This window comes from Excalfactoria chinensis, chromosome 10, assembly GCF_039878825.1.
Source record: "Excalfactoria chinensis isolate bCotChi1 chromosome 10, bCotChi1.hap2, whole genome shotgun sequence".
NCBI classification, from domain to species: Eukaryota; Metazoa; Chordata; class Aves; order Galliformes; family Phasianidae; genus Excalfactoria; species Excalfactoria chinensis.
Genome location: NC_092834.1, coordinates 6269641 through 6287433, shown reverse-complemented (window position 1 = coordinate 6287433; position 17793 = coordinate 6269641). Strand labels below are relative to the sequence as shown.

Genomic DNA, 17793 nt, shown 5'->3' with positions numbered 1-17793 from the left:
AACAGATAACGTGAGCAAGGGTATCTTCCTAAATGGTACTTAAAAATGAGAGGTTTTATTTGTTTTTCCCCCACCAAATTTCATGGTTGCCAGTTTTAAATAATTCTTCCGTACAACAGTTCCTTGAGAAATCTGAGAAAATGAATAGTCAAACTGAAAACAAGATCTGTTTGGAACTAGTTCTGATCGCCTCATTAGACACACAGCCCTTCACCACCCACACAGCAGATGACGTGCAGATCTCAGTGGCTCTCTGTCTTTACACTCCAAGTGAAAGTGGCACTAATGCTTCAAGTAACCCCATCACAGGGTGCTGATAACTGCAGTGGAATACAAGTTGTCTAGCTGTTTCTAGACTGGTAGAAATAGGCATACTGAATGTACATGATACTAACAGAACCTTAACTACAACGCATGAGGTCACAGAACAACCTTTACATTCCATGTGTTTGGGTTAATGAGCCAGAGTTAATCTTAGCCAGCATTTAAAGGACAAGACATTATGACCCTAAAACCTCGGACTTCATCTTTCAAACTGCTTTCTCAGTGACCATTTGAATGTAAACACAGAACTGAAATTTACAGGCATCTATGCCACAAAACAATTAACGTACTGCTCTATAAAGTAAATTCAATTATTAGACCCATTTAAAGAGCTTACATAGATACAGATAACTCAATATCATGATTTAGTTATGCCTCAAATCCCAGTGAAACTTAATTGGGTAGAGTTGCCACAGAGATTTCAGCTAGATATCTAAACAATTAACACTAGAATATAAAAACATATAAATTACTGTTCATAAAATAAATATAATTACTAATGGACAAAAAGTAATGAACTGCAGAGTGCACCCGGTTCAGATAGGATTCCACAGCATAGTAAATATGCCTGTAACTATTAAATATATATGATATTTTAAAACATTTCCAAATGACTACCTCCAAAAACAAGTTTATCTTCTTCCCCAAAGCACCATACATTTAATTGGGCCCTTGGGTTCCTAATCACTTTTAATTTATTACTGATATGTAAAATCAGCGTACTCCACCAGTGGTCAAATGCTTTAAACTAAAATCTTCTGGTGCACAGAACTGATTTTAGTTTATTCACTGTGGAAATTAAAGTAACATGGAAATGTGTAAATTGCATCACTCAAGATATTCTAAACCATTCCAAGCAAAAATGCCTTTCAGAATTATTAGATGCAAACATTCTACTTTGATAGGTTGTTGTGTCCAACAACTTTAGCCAATCTTTCCCATCCATAATTCTCATTTACCAATTTTTATGGTCCTAACTGAGTCTGAGTTCATTTAAACTTTTCCAGAGGCAAAATTTGCTTCAAATTCAATGAAAGTTTTATTTGAAGAGGCAGTGAAATACTTCAAGACTTGGTCCTGCAAGTCCAAGAATAATAACCTTTTCATCTCTATTCTATTCATTCAGGAGCAGGTGAGATATTCAGTGACTCCCAGAGCAGAGAAACTCTCCAAGTCTCTCCTGTTTTTTTTGCCAGCAAAAGGTAGAAATCAATAACAGTAAAATAATGATGAAGCACTGCATCTCCATAGAAAAGTATGGTGGTGAATAAGGCCACTCGCTTCTTCAGTATTACATTTGTCTTCTCCCCAGCAAACTGTAGTATTTATGTACCCTTAAGGCTATAGGTCAAAACCCACTTCTGGGACGGATGCAGAGGAATAGTTGGTAGCCATTAGTCCGATGAGAAGAGAGCTGGTAGGCACAGTTTGGAACACGAAGGCCTGAGCAGCCTTCTCCCAGACATTGTAAAGCAGTTTCTTTAAACGTTCATAATGGGATGCAAAGCACTTGACAAGAGACTGATTTTCGAGAGGGAATTAATCTAATTAAACCACACTGGCAGCATACAGAGCTGGAAGGCTATGAAGTGAGAGAGTACTCTGCAAACTGCCTCCCTCAAAAGTCTGTGTATGCTTTCATATCTAAGAATGGCAAATTAGTATTAATTAAACAATCAGATTAAGTCTTTTTTTCTTTTCTTTTCTTATCTTTTTTAACCAAACCACACTGGTATTTGGTGTCCAGAACTGAAAAGGCTAACAGTAGAAATGTGTGTGTATCCACCTATCTATCTATCTATATATATTGTTGTTGTTTTTTGCTAGAGGGCAGAAATAGTGGGTGAAAGACTGACCTACAGGATCAGTCTTCATTTTCAGTAATATCTTGAAATAAAGCAAATATCTTTAATAAAGCAAAGCAAATTCCAGAACCACTAATTTCCCTTCTTTTATTCTTCTTTCCATTGAGATCTTTGGTTCTCCCACATTAATCTGAGAAAATATATTGGGCGTGTTTACCAGAAAACTCCCTTAACATCCACTTTTGACCAGAAAAGGCTATAGGAAACAAATCTTCCCCCAGAAAGTAAACTCATTACAACTTAGTAATACCACTGATGCTTTGGAATTATATTCTCTAAGTTTTTGAATTGACAGCACTGGTCTGTGTTGTCACAAACACCTCCTAACACTTCAACTGGCACAGATGAAACAGCTGACAAAGAGGATTTGAATGAAACCCAGCACTGTGGTATCACTCCGCTTGTGGGTGCAGCTCTGAAAGCTGAGCTGCTGTCTTCTGTCAGAAGCAGCAGTGAGCAGCCTTCACTTCTGACTTGTCATTAGCTTTAGAATCCTCCTTCTCCTCTCAGGGGGATAACCACGTCTCCAAGCAAATGGAGACATCTTTGGTTTGCACTGTCTTAGAACTGTAATGTTTGCACTCCAGCTTAGTCCATAAATAAATCATTTTTCCTACAACATTCTGGGCTCTGAAGCTAACAGAGCCTGCAGCTTCTACTAAGAAAATGAGAGCATCATGATAATTAACCAGCTGTTGTGAGAGAAGACCTCTGTGCTATTACAACATCTACTCATATCCAAGCAGCTCCCATTTTTAAGGCCTGCTATCTTATCTAGATGGACATAACAGCATTACCATCATTGCAGAGTAGGTGTAGGGGTAATGGTAGGCCAAGTAGCAGACATCATCTTCATGAGGGAACTTGATGCTGAAGGTGAGTGTGTAATAGCATTTTCCTCTTGAGCCTCCTCCTGCAGCTGCACTGTAGCGGTAGTGGTTTCTGAAGGAAGAGAAAAAGGGGGAAGCAGAGAGTTATCACTTCCAGATGCAAATGAAAGAACTCAGCATTCAGGGAACTATCTATCCTAAACAAGTTTTCACCTCAAACTGAAGATGAGCTCCAGATTCAATCCACTGTTGTGCAAAGCCTGGAGGAGGAAAGAGGGCTTTTATGGAGACTGCCTAGAGAGATGCGACTTCACATATATTTGCAAGTTGAAAGCTAACCAAAAATCCTCTTTTGGAACTCCCCTCTTCAAATCTTCATCTCTACCAGTCAGGGAACATGAGGGTCAGTTTTTCCCTAAGAGATGGGGAACTGGACTTGACATCAAAGCCAGGAGGTCATGGGCCTCACCAGCAGGGGGTTCCTCTCCTGCGGTAACTGAGCAGGGCATGCCCAGGGATGGCAAACATTCAGCAATGATTCATAAGTTTGTAGTGATGAGTCTTCTCTATGGCACAGACATGCAAGGACCAAGCGGCCAGGACAGAGTTTAATTAGAGCTTCTCTATCCATGGGCAAAGGGCGGAAGACACAAAGAAGGCCGGTCAGGGCCATCAAGGCCTATTAGTGTACTCAAGGCCTTGGAGCTCCCTGTATTAAAACTACAACATTTTGAAGAGAGCTTCTCAATCTATTTCCAATCTAGACTCTTGCAAGAGATGTACTCTGATAAAGAGATGACTTGAGACTGAGTAAGAAAGTTTTCTTTCAGCACAGACGAAACAATTCACGCACTTTAGGGAGAAGCTTCACAGCAAATTGCATCCACAAGTACATTTCAAACAATATTTTTCCCACACAGCACCAATTATGCTGTTGTGGAACCTTCTGATTCTGAAGGACTGGGAGGTTTCTTTGACAAATGTTATCATCAACGTTGCATTAAAATGCAAAATAGAGAAGGCAACCAAAAGATGCAATTTCAGCTCCTGAAATTTACAATACTAGTTTATTTTGCTGCTGTTCGTTCATATTCAAAGGGGTGGAGAGAAAAGGTAATTATTCTTGTCAAACTCTCCAAAACAATCAGTTCTTTTTCATACAGAAGACACAATACAACAATACAATGCTGTTGTTTTGTTGTGCTTTTTGTTTTGTTTTGTTTTTGGTGGATTTGTTATTTCTTATACCTGAATGTAATAGTTAGAAACATGTAAATGATACTGAGTGGATCAATAAACAGTACAGGAACACTGAGTCCCACGGGCAAACTGAAAACCTATGATTTTATCCTCAGCTGAACCCTTCACCCCAACACATTTCTCACAAATAAACCACTGTAACATTGGACAAAGAGACTCCGATTAAAAAAAAACACACACACAGTGAATCAACAAATATAGGAATATCTACCCAGCATTTTTTTTAAAGGTCAGGACAATACTATTTGATCAAGTTCCCATTAGTTTTAATGGTGAAGAATGATTAAGAGCCATTCTTGTGTTGTAGGGAAGGACTCAACTCTCTAGCATCTAGAGGAGGTCTAGTAAAAGCTTATCCCTCTACCATTAGTAATTCTGCAGTCAAAATGTCTCTCCTGTCTAAAATGGCCACCTAACCCAGAAGCTCTGTACCATCAGACACCTCTGAACCTGATAGTACCCTAGAAGACCGTGCCTCTTTGCCCCAGTGGCACTCAGATCTGATGATCCTGAGAGTACAGATGCAGAGCTCCCAAACTTCACTGCTTATCAGTCTGTTTCATTCTTCTTCTGAGCCTCTCTGCAATTCCAGAACACTACCCAGATACTTCTAGACTTTGAATCACTTCTTGCTACCTACTTCAATCTCCAGGAAGCAATCTGGGAGCAGCAGAAAGTTTACAAGTGGTTTCATGAGGTTTCATTGTTCTTCACTTGGGTGTCAGAAAAACCACCTGTGTGTGTGCACAACGTAAATGACCGTGTATTCCTACAGCATATAATCTGTTCACCTTACAATCCATCATACGTTGCAGTAACTCTGAATCTTTTTAAAGGAAACTTTAAAATCAGCATTTTTCTTCCTTCCCTCTTTCCTGCAGCTGCTGACACCCTGAGATGGTTCTACTGCTTCCTTGTTACTGCACCAGACTAATATTTTTTCTTCCACACCCTTTTTTCAACACTACCCTACCAGCAGGAAACCCAAATTAACAAGCAGAGAAGAGGCTATTATTCTGGGCTATTCTGGGCTTTGCTGGTGCTGCAGCCCACGTAGCGTTTGTTCTAACACTGGCATGAGATTTATTTATCCCAGCAGGTGAACATCAGTGCTATCCTACACTCACATGCCCTAACTTATCCTTGCCTACTTATATGGGAGCTGAGACTGTCTTCCCTTGTGCATTTCTACAGGACCCTGCATGATGAAGGCCCAATCCTGACCAGAATTCTACAGTAGTACTGACAGATAACACAGTTTTCCTAATGAACTGAAACACCATTCAGCAAGATCTCATCTTCTGTCTGGAGAGTGTAAATGTATTTTCACCTTTCATCTGCCTGGTCTTGATGGAATTAAAAAAGCGACCATAACAACATCTGTTCCCCACTACTTTATTTATGTTCTCTTTCAAAAAATGTTCCCAAAGTCTCACAGGCTTTCCAGAAGATAATGCACTTGCTATTAGAAAGGAAATAAGAGACCAAAGGGTGCTTTCTTTCCTTTTTAAAACTATCTTCCGTGTTTTATCTACCATGCCTTTCAGTCACTTTATAATAATTAAATCATTTTGCTTGCTGCTCTCCTTCAGAAATAGCATACAGGTAATATATTCCTAATACAGCTGTAATGACAAGTTAATAACAATTATAATAATACTTATCACTTACACTGCGCAGTAATTTTTTGAGCTTAAAGTACCTTTGCAAGCATTAACTAATTAAAATTTGCCTCCCATTTATCTGGGTATTAGGTAAGTGACTAATTATCCATGTCATATAGACTGGGAAAGTGAAACATATACAGTGAAGCCCTTGGCCAAAGTTAGACACAAGCTGGTAAAGGAGCTGGATTCTAGCTCAGGAAATACAACAAGTCGTGCTTATCTTATCTTCTAACTTCCTGCCTGAAGATCTTTATATAGTCAAAAGCACTCACAGATGATGGAATACACAGTACTGTATCAGCTTAGACTGGAACAACTGAAGAAAATATCTATCTTGGATGACTAGAGTGTTTGAAAAAGAGCCTAACTGGAAAATTAACAGTTTATCACCTGCATCCCTTTGTCCAAAATCCATCCACCGCTTGGAGTTTGTTATCCTCATGATGAATATGCACTCTGCTTTAGTAGCCCTTTTGTTTATAACAAAGTAGTAGCATTTAACAGTTTATGGTTCATGCCTAAATTCAGCTTTTACTTTGGGGCCTGCCACATTGGAAACTGGAAAATACACCACTCTTCCCTTTCAAGAGCCTTATCCAAGTTAAGGCACTTTTATTCTCCAGACTGTAGGCAGAATCCTGTTCAAAGCAGAATGTTCCCATGAGCATCTTGCTATGAACATCAGGTGCTACCACTGTCACAGCACTATCTCATAGGTACCATCAGAACCAAGATGTAGCCTGATAATGATGATTCCTTATAATGTGATTATAAAGATGCTGAAGAGAAAAAAAGACCTAATTCTGACACTGCTGTGGCCACCAAATGGCCAAATCTTCAGTGGTGATGTGAGAACAAAACACTCCACATGCCTCATTATTAGCCGTGACTATTGTCTGGAAAAGCTAGAGGTTTTCTAATATGCTGAGAATGAGCCATGAAACCAAAAGGCACAAGCACGTTGTCACCAATTCAGCATGCTGCCATTGTTCCTCAACTAATTTGCTGGAAAGGAATATTATTCAGTGCATAAAAGCTGCCAAGACAGCAAGTGAATTAGATGATCTTATAGTAACTGCAACTCTGTTTATCATAGATGTATCCTGTCACATCTTGGAGAGACAATAAAATAGAGCAGAAGAGTCACTCAGCTTCCTTTTGACAAGAGCTCTGCTAATATTCTCTGCAACATAAAAGCTCTCTTGTAAGACGTATGGGAAAGGTAGGCAGTGACAGAGCTGTGCCACAACGTTCATCTTTATGAGTGAAATATCCCATCTTCAACAAAGATGGATGTCAGCAGAGACGAGCATCACCAGGATATTTCATGAATATGCCTTTCCTCCCACTGTCCTTCAGCTCAGAGCTTGCCTTCAGTTAGAGCTGTGCAGCAGAAGTAGTTAAGGGCATTCCAAATTCATGAATTCAGTACTTTTACCTGGTAAAATTAAATAGATGAGGTTCCCTGCAAATCTGCCAGTCTGTCCCCCAGGATATGAGACCAGAGCGAACAGAAATGAAATGAGATGCTCTCCCCAAAATAGTAGTAGTGTGGTATCACTTAAGTGATCCCACCTCCTCCTATTCTGAAGCCACTGTCTGAGCAACCACAGACATACTTTGTTCATACTACCGACTACAGCACAACTTCTCATGACTGGGAATTGAATTGATAATCAGTGAAAAAAAAGGGATTGGGCTTTCAGCAGAGGCGAGAGGTCATATGTTTCTATAAGAAGTCTTGTGTATACAGAACATGTACAAATAGGAAACGAGACAGACAATGAGTAGTCATTCTAGATGAACGCGTTGACATATACATAATTCAATGTAAAATTAGAAAACACCAAATCAATGAAACTCCTTTCTCTCATATTCTAAACAAGAATCTGATTACTTGATTAATTGTACAATCATGGTTTAATCTTGGGAGTCAGCTGCTATTTAATCACTATACAGTAACTGTCTTGTTAATGACAGGATAAGCCATTGCTATATGGTAATTAGCACGTGAAGCTTGCCCAGCTTGCATCTGTTGGTGCTGCTCATTTTGTCTCGCATCCAGAAGCCCATACTAAAAGAAAGTAGAGGTTGCAGGCATGCAAATGGAATCCATTGCAGCACAGCATGCTAGCTCTCAAGAGAGTAGCTTTGGGAATAGAAAAGGTGAAGCGAATAAAGATTAGTTAAGAGTTTCCACTCTAGGGAAGTGTCTCTCTTCTAGGGGAGAGAATTCTGCACATGCCCTGTTCTCCTAAAGCAAATTTCGAGATCTCACTTTTAGCTGTTTCCTGAATGGGAGCACACAAAACATAGAACTAGCATCAATTTAGAGGCATTTAAAATACATGGCACTGAGGTTAACAACATCAACACAACTAAAGGGAGGGGAACTGAGAAGCTACAAATTATTCACCACTACTTACTTGTAGTAACTGATATCATGTCCTGCTCGAAGCCAGCAAGGCCTGCCCTGGAGAGCTTCCTTCATCGAATACATAACCAGCTGCATGCCTGCAGAAAACAAGAGTTTCAAGTGACATGACATCCCTGGCTGGAAAAGGCAGAGATGGGGAGGAAAAGGGAAAACAAGAAGGATTATTATTTTCTCTGTGCTCTCTTGGCAGATAGTTAATGCAAAGTAAATATATTTCCATGCTTGGTTCTCCTGTAGCCACGTCAGTCCTCAAAAACACTGCCAGAAGAGAGCTGAATTAGGGTTTGTTAGGAAATAAATAATCCCGCTGGCCTTTGGAAAGGAGGACTTCAGCTGCTCTGTTTACAAACACATAGAGGAAGGGAAAGCAGAGAAGAATAGGAATCAACATATCAAACAGATCAGTAATTTGTTTAGTACAGTATTTCATGCTTGGCTGCACTGTTATTGAATCCTTAATCCTGCCACAACATTAGAGGCCTGTGGTGCATCTAGCATTATACTTTCAGAAAGCAGCAAGAAAAACTGTCCTAGAGTAAGTTTTTAAACTTTCAATTAGACCTAAATAATACTGATTATTATGATTGATACTGACTACACTGAAGACCTCAATGTTGATAACAGCAGCATCTGTCATTGTACTGCATTATACTGGAAGATGACTTCTTCCTGACCTCCACAACATTACCATTTCAAGCCCTGAGCTGTGCAGCTCCATCTGAACTGTGCAGACATTTATACACAGCTCCATGAAGCCAGCCCATTTGCAGGCTGCTTTTCTAGCAAATTCCTTCACTCCACCACCTGCTTGCCCTGTTTCTGGTACAGCAAGGACCCTGTCCTCACCAGAGAGGCACTGGGTGGCCCTGGTGAGGTGTGGGTGATCTACACTGCTCTCAGCATCCCAAATCCCATCTCCTTCCTTTCCCTGTGAGTGCAAAGCTCCATACATACCAAACTACCTCAGAGTAACAATGGATACTGGTCTGCCATCTTATTTCAGTTCAAAAAAAAGATCAGCTTTTCCTTTCCATTTCCCCCACGGAAACATTCCATTTAGAAAACAAACACAAATCAGGTTTCTGAGACAAATCTCACTATTTTCCAGGGTGGAACTGATAGGTGGAAAAAAGGAAGGAGAGAGGTGGAAGCTGCATTTCCCAGCCTGCCCTGCTCCTTATCACAACTGTTTCACAAGATGTCTTTTCTGCTGATGTGAAAATTAGGCAGTGCCATCCAGCTGGGAGCAAAAGGGAAGAGAAGACTCAAAACAGGCTAATAATCAAGAGTTGTAAATTATTGCCACTCGTGGCACTAAAGTCCAAGTATTATGACATGGGCGTTAGCCCAGGGAAGTGCAAAGGAAATCTAGCAAGTAGGCAACACCTCTTACCCACAGCCTGTGTGAATATCAAGCGTGCGCTGGCAGGGACACTGAGCCTCACTCACCCAAGCTGAATACGCTGGAGCATGTATACTCTTCTCAATGCAGCAGAAGCAACCCACAGAAGAGCTGCTTTAGCAGCCAGTCCCTCCTACAAGCCGTACTAAAGCATGCTATGGCTTACCCTCATTAGACGGGATGTTTTTTAAAACATTTTTCTTTCAAATCTGTATTTTCCATTACACACTTGAACATGCAAATCACGTCCAATTTCAGTTTGCAAAAAAAGAGGTGAAAAACGCTGACAACAGACAAAATAGCAGATAATAAGCAATCTTCTACCAATAATACTCAGAACCTCAAGCTATGAAGACAACAGTAGTTGTATCAAAGGCAGCAGTGGGGTTTGCAGTAAGAGCCCCAGTATACTTCATTTTCAGGCTGCCAGCAGACACACCATTTAATGGCTTGCTTATTCAAAAAGCAGAATAAGATGACAAACACAACATTTGCTTTCATTTGTGATCTATATGAACACTTGAACTCCAGCCTCTAGGTCTAAAGAGCAAATGCCTTATAATTCATTATGCCACTCATCCAGCTAGTTTCACAAATACAAGTGACATGTCATTCCAGCTTCTAGTGCTATTTGTTTTAGGTACATTGATTCTGAGAGTGTTTCCCTTGTAATGTTGAAGGTTGTATCCACAGGGCTTCAGAGGAATGTAGAGTCTGATATTAAGGACTTATAAACATTCTGAATCTGGTCTTGAGCTGGTGTAAATTAGCCCAGCTCCATGGAAACAAATGAAAAACTGCCTATGCCAGCTAAGAATTCAACCCACAATCTTCATGCAGATTAAATCATTTCTCTGCTAAAATGAGCTTGGAAAGCTCAGATTTGACCTGTCTCTTTCTAAGCAATGCAGCTTTTCTCCTGAACTATAGACTACGACAGGAGCTCAAAGACAGGTTGTTACAGAATTTTTTTATCAATAGAAGTCTCATCAGGTCTAAAGGTACCGAGGTGTCCTTCGATAAACCCAAAAAATCATTAATATTTGTTTGAGCATTAACTTTATTTACCTAAATCTTATAAGAGCTCTTCAATCCTGCGCTACTCATTCAATCCCAGATCCCCTTCCTTTTTTCTTCTAACCCCGACGCCATTCTTCCTCAGTTGCGCTTTTCTAATCAAAGAACAACGACCATCTTTTTCCACAAATCCTATCTCAATACACAGTTCACTCCTCAACTGTCTTGAGGATATGGAAAGGTTATTTGTCAAACCTAAAATAACTCTTTCTATGGATTTCAGTGCAAATAAAATGAAGCTTACTGTCTCCTTTACTGACACGGAAATTTCAAAACCTTCATGGCATGAAAAGTATATCCACGTGAACAGAATAGTATCCCAATTTCCCAAATACTCATACCATAATTAAACTGGCTATTGAGCTTCTCACAGTTGATAATGTTGAAGCGATAGGGAACTGCTAATTTCATGCCACGGACTTCAAAGTAGAACCACTGGTGATGCTGGTTGGTGTTCACATCTGCATTCATAATTAAGTCATACTCAAACCTGTTAAGGAAGACAAAGAAATGGTGCCCATGAACATCCTGTCAATCCACCACTGAATCTGCTGAATGTAACCAAACTCATTAATACCCTGTTAAAGTGCTCCATCAAACCAGTGGCATCCAAACACACCTTTGAATATTCACAATATTTTAGTCATGTAAAACTTCACGAGCTCTGCTTTCTCACTCCTTTTTCTTTCAGGACATCTAAAAGCTGGCAGGCATCATAAGCTCTGCATCATAAAACTTGCTGCCCTGGCTGATGCTTTCAGAACCCAGCAAAACCCCAGCAGGTCATATAGTGGGCACAGGAGAAAGCCACTAGAGGAATACTTACTCACGCACTTGGATGGCTTTGCGAAGATTACCCGATTCAAACTTGGAGAAGAATGTCAGACAGTCTGGAGCACCTGGGCTTGAATGACTGCAGTAAATCAAAGATACCAAATAAGCAGGTTGCTTCAATGACAAGTCCACCCCAGCATATTTGTATATTAATACAGCTTTTCATAAGCTCTTCATAAGTGAGACCCTAAGAAGCAGCAAGAGATTAGCAAATCCATAATCTTTCTATCCAATGCAGCATCCTTCTTGACTCTTGCTTAATGATTCTCAATTTCATCTTCTTTTACTTTCCCAGTAATCACTTTTGTCCCAATTCTTATTGCTCTCTTCATTCTAGTTACTTTCACCCCTGACTTATTCCCACCAGTTCATTAATTACACAAGTCAGCTCCATACAAGCCTTCTGTTATTGTCTGTGATAAAACATAGTACAGGGAAGATGAGAAGGACACAAATCAGAAGAAACTGCAGTCAGTTCCAAAGCAAATCCTTTCCCTGGGGTCATGTACCAGGAATCTACTCCTGCAGTACACTTTTCCTGTTGGACCTTGCCTACTACATCACTTCTTGCATACATTTATCTGAGGTTAACCAAGTAAACAGAGCTCACAAGCAGTACTGACAGTGCCACTAGCTACAATACTTTGTATTTAGCTTACCCACCTGGGCTCATCTAAATCAAAAACAGTTCTTCCTATCAAATCGCCAGGCTGGATTAAGCGACGAACGTCATCCAGTACTTTGTCCCTAACAAAAACAGGAAAAGGAAACAAAACAACCAAAACAAATTGTCACAACACGGTGAGAAGTCTCAGTAAAGGTAATCTACAAGAAGTGTAAAAAGGCTTAAAAAAAAATTCTTGATGGACTGGTAAGAAAAATAAGTCCATCTAATTGCAGGTGAACTTTATCTATTTATCTATTTACTTAACTATGAGAAAGCTCCTACTCCATTTCCATTACCACAAGTTGCCTTTTAGATGAAACAACTTATTCTACACAACTTTAATCTTTGCGGTATTCTATCTAGTCTGTTTTATCCCTGGTTTCTTTCCAGTCAATCTCAATCCTCCAACTGGCTACCCTTGCCCCTATAGGAAAATATCTGTCATAACTTTCAGATCTACTCATCTGTCTCCCAGTGAATCTTCACTCCAAATCAGTCTAATTTCTACTCATTATTAAACTGTGGTTCTCTGATCCCAAAAGAAGATCAAATGTGGAATGCCAGATTTACTTCCTGACCTTTGCAGCAATCGTGTTATGCCCTGAAGCATAATATGATTATTCCCATTTTAGCTATACAATTGCACGTTATTACAATCACAAAAGCAAAGCTCCTAGAGCAACAGTGCAAGAACATGGGATCATGAATTTGCCTCTAAATAAGACTTCTAGCTTTTGTATTTGCTACAGCAAGAATTCCCTCTGGATATCAGAAAACAGTGCTTCTTCACAAACTCCATTTGATTACTGTTCATCACCTTTAAAGTTTAGCTCAGAGTCCTGTACATCCAACCTCTTTGTTGTTTGGTTATAGACTCCTATGTCACTAAAGTGAAATGCAAACTCACTTCACAGTCATGGGTGGAACAGAAACAACAGTGGTTACAAAAAGAATCTCCTCTCCCAAAACAGCATTAAGATACTGCTTTCCCTTCCACTGTACACCTGAAATGACAACAAAACAGAAACCTCTAGCAATGTGCCAAAGGGAAGGCTTGTTTTCATTCTTTCATCATGTTGCATGCCATCATTCTGGGTCTTGGTCTACCTACTTTAAAGAAAAGGCACTGACAGATGTTTCTCAGTGCTCTGCCCAGCTTTGGGCCTCATCACATACATAACTACACTGACGCTGAGACAGTAATCAATAGCTGGATTAATCAATAGCAGTTTAGAATATGAGATAGGTGAGTGTTTATGGATTCACAGAAGGCATAAAAATTTCACTCCATCCTGGCCTCTGCCACCTTTATCTACCAGACAAAGAAAGCAATGCACAGGCAAAATTCACCATTGCTCCACTGACACACAGGCCTGCTAGTTTCTAATCCTGTTCCCAGTCCAGTTAGATGTCATTTTCTTATCCTCAAGTGTAAAATCTAAACAAAAATATCCTGATCTGCAGCCTATCTTCTTGTGGCAAGCAGTCCAACACTGGTTCTATAATTTCATAGGTATCTCAGAAATGTGACAGTCAAAACCAAATCATATTAAAGTGCAATCACCTCTGAACTCCGTACTGCCGCTCCAACATGGGCTTGCCGTAAGGAGGAGGCTGGTGGCCCCAGAAATCAGGGAATGCCAAGTCTCTGTAGGCTGGTATGGACTTGGTACGTTTGGCCCTGGCTATGTAGAAGTGAGGGCTGTGGAATGGGATATTCCCTTGGTGTTCCTCCAGAAGCTTTGTCATTATTTCTGAGGTCTCCGATCTCACTCCAGAAGTAGGATCAGTTGAAGCCTCGCACTCAGGGTTAAGCATCCTTTTGTACCAAGCAGCCTCTTTTGGGAGAGCACATGGAGAAAATGCATGGTTCTTGGCTGGGTCTTCTTCATAGGAGTTTGCATTTTGGACTGCTTCTACAGTCTCTTTCTTTTCACCCATCAGACTCCTTGAGCATTTCTCCTTCTTTGTTGAACTCTGCAGCAGAACTTTGAAATCCTTCTCCCCTGGATCTGATCCTGCCTCTGTGCCACTGTGGGTTCTACATCTACAGTTTGGATCTTTCACAGAATTACCACTAGGAATGAAATGAGATGAAGTGGAGAGAACGTTCTGAGTCCTGTCCTCTGACTTCTTCTCTTCTTCAGACTCTGAATCAAGCTCCTTTAAATTTAAAAAGCAGAAGAAATTAACAGAAACTTAAAGACAGATCATGCCTCCCTTCAGAGAAAACCTTGCAAGGAATAAAGAGAAAAGTATTTACAGATCTCCCAAAATAATAAAATGACTCATCCGATAAGACAGCCAAAGCAGAACTGCCTACCAGAATACCTTTATCCACAAAGTTGCTTCAAAGGTAGTCCTCCGAAAATAAAAGAGATCAGATTGAGTAATATCTGATCAAAACCCACTGGTATCATAAATTTGGGAAGATAATTCACAAGTTACAGCAGGCAAAAGAAGATCAACCTATCACTTAAAATTCCACCCCTGTCTTCATGCAAAAAGTAATAATACAAACCCATTTAATTACTTTCGGACATGATAAACCTGACAGCATTGTACGTATAGGAGATACATTCATCCAATGGCCCTTTTTCCACTTTCATATTTGAGTCACAGCTTTCTGCTTTCCTAAATTCACTCTGAGACTTGTAATGAGTGCAATACTCCTCATTTCTTGCCCCAAATTGCAATAGAGCACTTTGAATGGTGCATTTCAGTGGCAGTGCAATCTTCTTCATCACTTCTTTCAAACCACTAGTTGACAGTATTTATTTGCCACATCTCATTCCAATCTTGATATTGATGTTGAAATTGCCAGCAAGGATACAAATTATTATCTGACAGATTTCTCATGTGGCAATTGATTCAGTAGCACTTAGTTAATCCATAGCCAGCCAAATGCGCATCAAACATCATCATTCTTTTTCTATTATTCTTGATTCAGGCCAATAAACTACTGCAAAAAGTCTTAATCTTTGTTTTTCCAGCCCTAGACACCTAGGTTTGCTTTTGCTATAGTTTTGCCTGGTTATCTCTTGCCAGTATTCCCTTTCAAGTAATTCTTAACTTCACGAATATTCACAAATAAAGGAAGTCATGCCACGACTGTACCTGAAAATTATGGGAAAGTTCTGGACACATAGCTTCATACTGCTTAAGCTCTTCCTCTGGCCGGTCAAGCTCTGGCCTTGACCTCAATTTGTTTACATCTGTCTCCAAGTCATAATCCTACAAAAACAGAGATAGAAAAATACATGCATATTTAACATGACCCACATGTACTAATGCATGACTGTAAAAGTAATATTCTGCACGGCATTCTTTGTTTCTATTATCATACTGAATCCTACAACTGCTCCCTCCAGACCCATGAAGGCTGTAAACTCAATTAATGTAACAAAAAATGGAGGCACAAAAAGAGAAACTAGACTGTGAAAAAGGGGAATTTTCAATTTTGCTATCTAGGTACATACCTGGAAATACTGTGAAAAAACTCAGCTTAAAAAAGTATCTAGACCCACTTAAACTTGAATCTATTTATAATTACGTCAGCTTGAAAGGCTCCATAATAAGAGACTTCAACAGCTACTAATTGTTTCAGAGCACATCAGCAATTTCCTTTATGTTGTGCAAACGAATAGGCATATGTTCTCAAGGCACAGCTGGTAATATTTTGATTCAAAGAAACAATATTATTATTAAAAAAAAAAATGTATTTACCAAGAAAATCCCAGTAATACATCAAAGAAAAACAGCCTCATGGGCTACTGGCAAAATTGGAAAGTTTGATAGGTCTACCTTTGATTTAGACAACCAAATGACATCTCTAATTAAACAGAAAGGCCCAACTCAGCATCAGAGTTTGCAGGAATCAATTGCTCATATTTTACATTTCTCCCTCAATGCTCTTGATACATAGCTTTAAAACTCTTGCCCAATCAATATTCTGTACTTCATCCATAGCAAAAAAACCCACACAAAACAAACAGCAAAACAAACTTTTAGGTAGTTATCACCGAAGCAGGGATAAGAATTATATCTGAATCTTTCATGTTTAAAAGCAACCATGCATCTATGTGCAATTCTCTGTATCAGATTCCAGAACCAAAATGAAGATTTGGTTCAAAAGTTATCTCGTTGAGAAAGGTAAACTGAAAGTTCATTACTTATTCCCTGCTTCGTCACAGGAGATACACAACCAATATACCAAACAGACAGTAGTTAAAACCGATATTCAGAGCAAACTCTTAGTGAAAAACCACCAAAAAAATGCTCACTTCTCCTTGGTAAATACTTGTGAATAATGAAATGGAACTGAAGCTCATAGGATCTGTATATGAATAACTAATTAAAGAAGGAGGTAAATTCTCAGTGAGCCTTATTCCTACTAAGCAGCTTGATGAGCTCTAAAATACAGATTAAACATGCAGACAGGGCCAAGTTAGGATGCCGAGCTACTGGTGGGGTTTTTGTTGTTGGTTTTTCTGCTTTTCAATGTGTGACATATCAAATTAATACTTCAAGAAAAACAGGGCAACAAATGAAATGGCCCTTCCACAGAAGCCTCAATCCTATCTAAGTAGTCCAAACAGAGGTATTGAATATTACACCTTATTATTTGTGTGCAGCAGATGATGAAGGTATCTAAGCTCAAATGCCTCAGCTATAGCTTAAATGAATTAATCTTTTTCTTATGATGGGTGTATAGCCCAACTATGCTCTGATACAGGAAGAAAAGGAGGGTTAGTCTTGCCTAGGTGCTAAGCCTGGTAATTAATAGGATAAATGCAGGGGACTCGTCACTGAAAGACGGTCATTTCCCCTTTTTTTACCTTTCAATTATCCTTTTTATTATTTTAGCATTCATATAGTGTACCCACATGGAGCACATATATTTACATTCCCTGTTTAGACGATTCATCAGGATGTCAAAATGGACAATGAAAATAGTTTATTTTCCAGTGCATGGATGAAATATAAACTGTCATTTGCATACTTACTTCCTCTTTACTCTCCACATCATCTTTATTCAGGTCTTTTTCCGTGTCTTCCTCACTATCACTTTCATTATCATCTGCAGAAGAGAGATACACACAAATGTGCTCAACCTTATATCCCTCTCAGGCCCTCCACAGCAATATGTGCCATCTCATGTGTGGCACACATGCCTTCCAACCAACACAATCCTGATTAAAGCAGATCCCATTTCTTAATCTGGTATAAATGCATTTGGCACTAAATCTCAGAGTTTTTAAAGCTCTGTTTTCTTGGAATCAAGCACTGCCTTTCAAAACCATGACAAATATCACCATGATACGCATCCAACTCTTATTACAAAGCCATAGAGATTTTCTGCTTGGCTGCAATGATATTATAGGATGCTCTTAATCTATATTATCTAGATTAGGGTATTTTACTGCTATC

The 17793-nt window shown here is 39.5% G+C and overlaps 1 protein-coding gene across 1 annotated transcript in view; it reads right to left on the bottom strand.

Moving 5' to 3' along the window:
* The window catches only part of AGBL1 (AGBL carboxypeptidase 1), a 252491-nt gene that overhangs the window by 183515 nt on the left and 51183 nt on the right, over window positions 1–17793 (bottom strand). The window contains exons 9-16 of the mRNA XM_072345926.1: window positions 17370–17443; window positions 15481–15597; window positions 13928–14526; window positions 12360–12443; window positions 11689–11775; window positions 11204–11352; window positions 8373–8460; window positions 2987–3131 (exon numbers count right to left, since the gene is read on the bottom strand). Coding sequence (XP_072202027.1) covers window positions 2987–3131; window positions 8373–8460; window positions 11204–11352; window positions 11689–11775; window positions 12360–12443; window positions 13928–14526; window positions 15481–15597; window positions 17370–17443 — 1343 coding nt within the window. The remainder of the gene's footprint in view (window positions 1–2986; window positions 3132–8372; window positions 8461–11203; window positions 11353–11688; window positions 11776–12359; window positions 12444–13927; window positions 14527–15480; window positions 15598–17369; window positions 17444–17793) is intronic.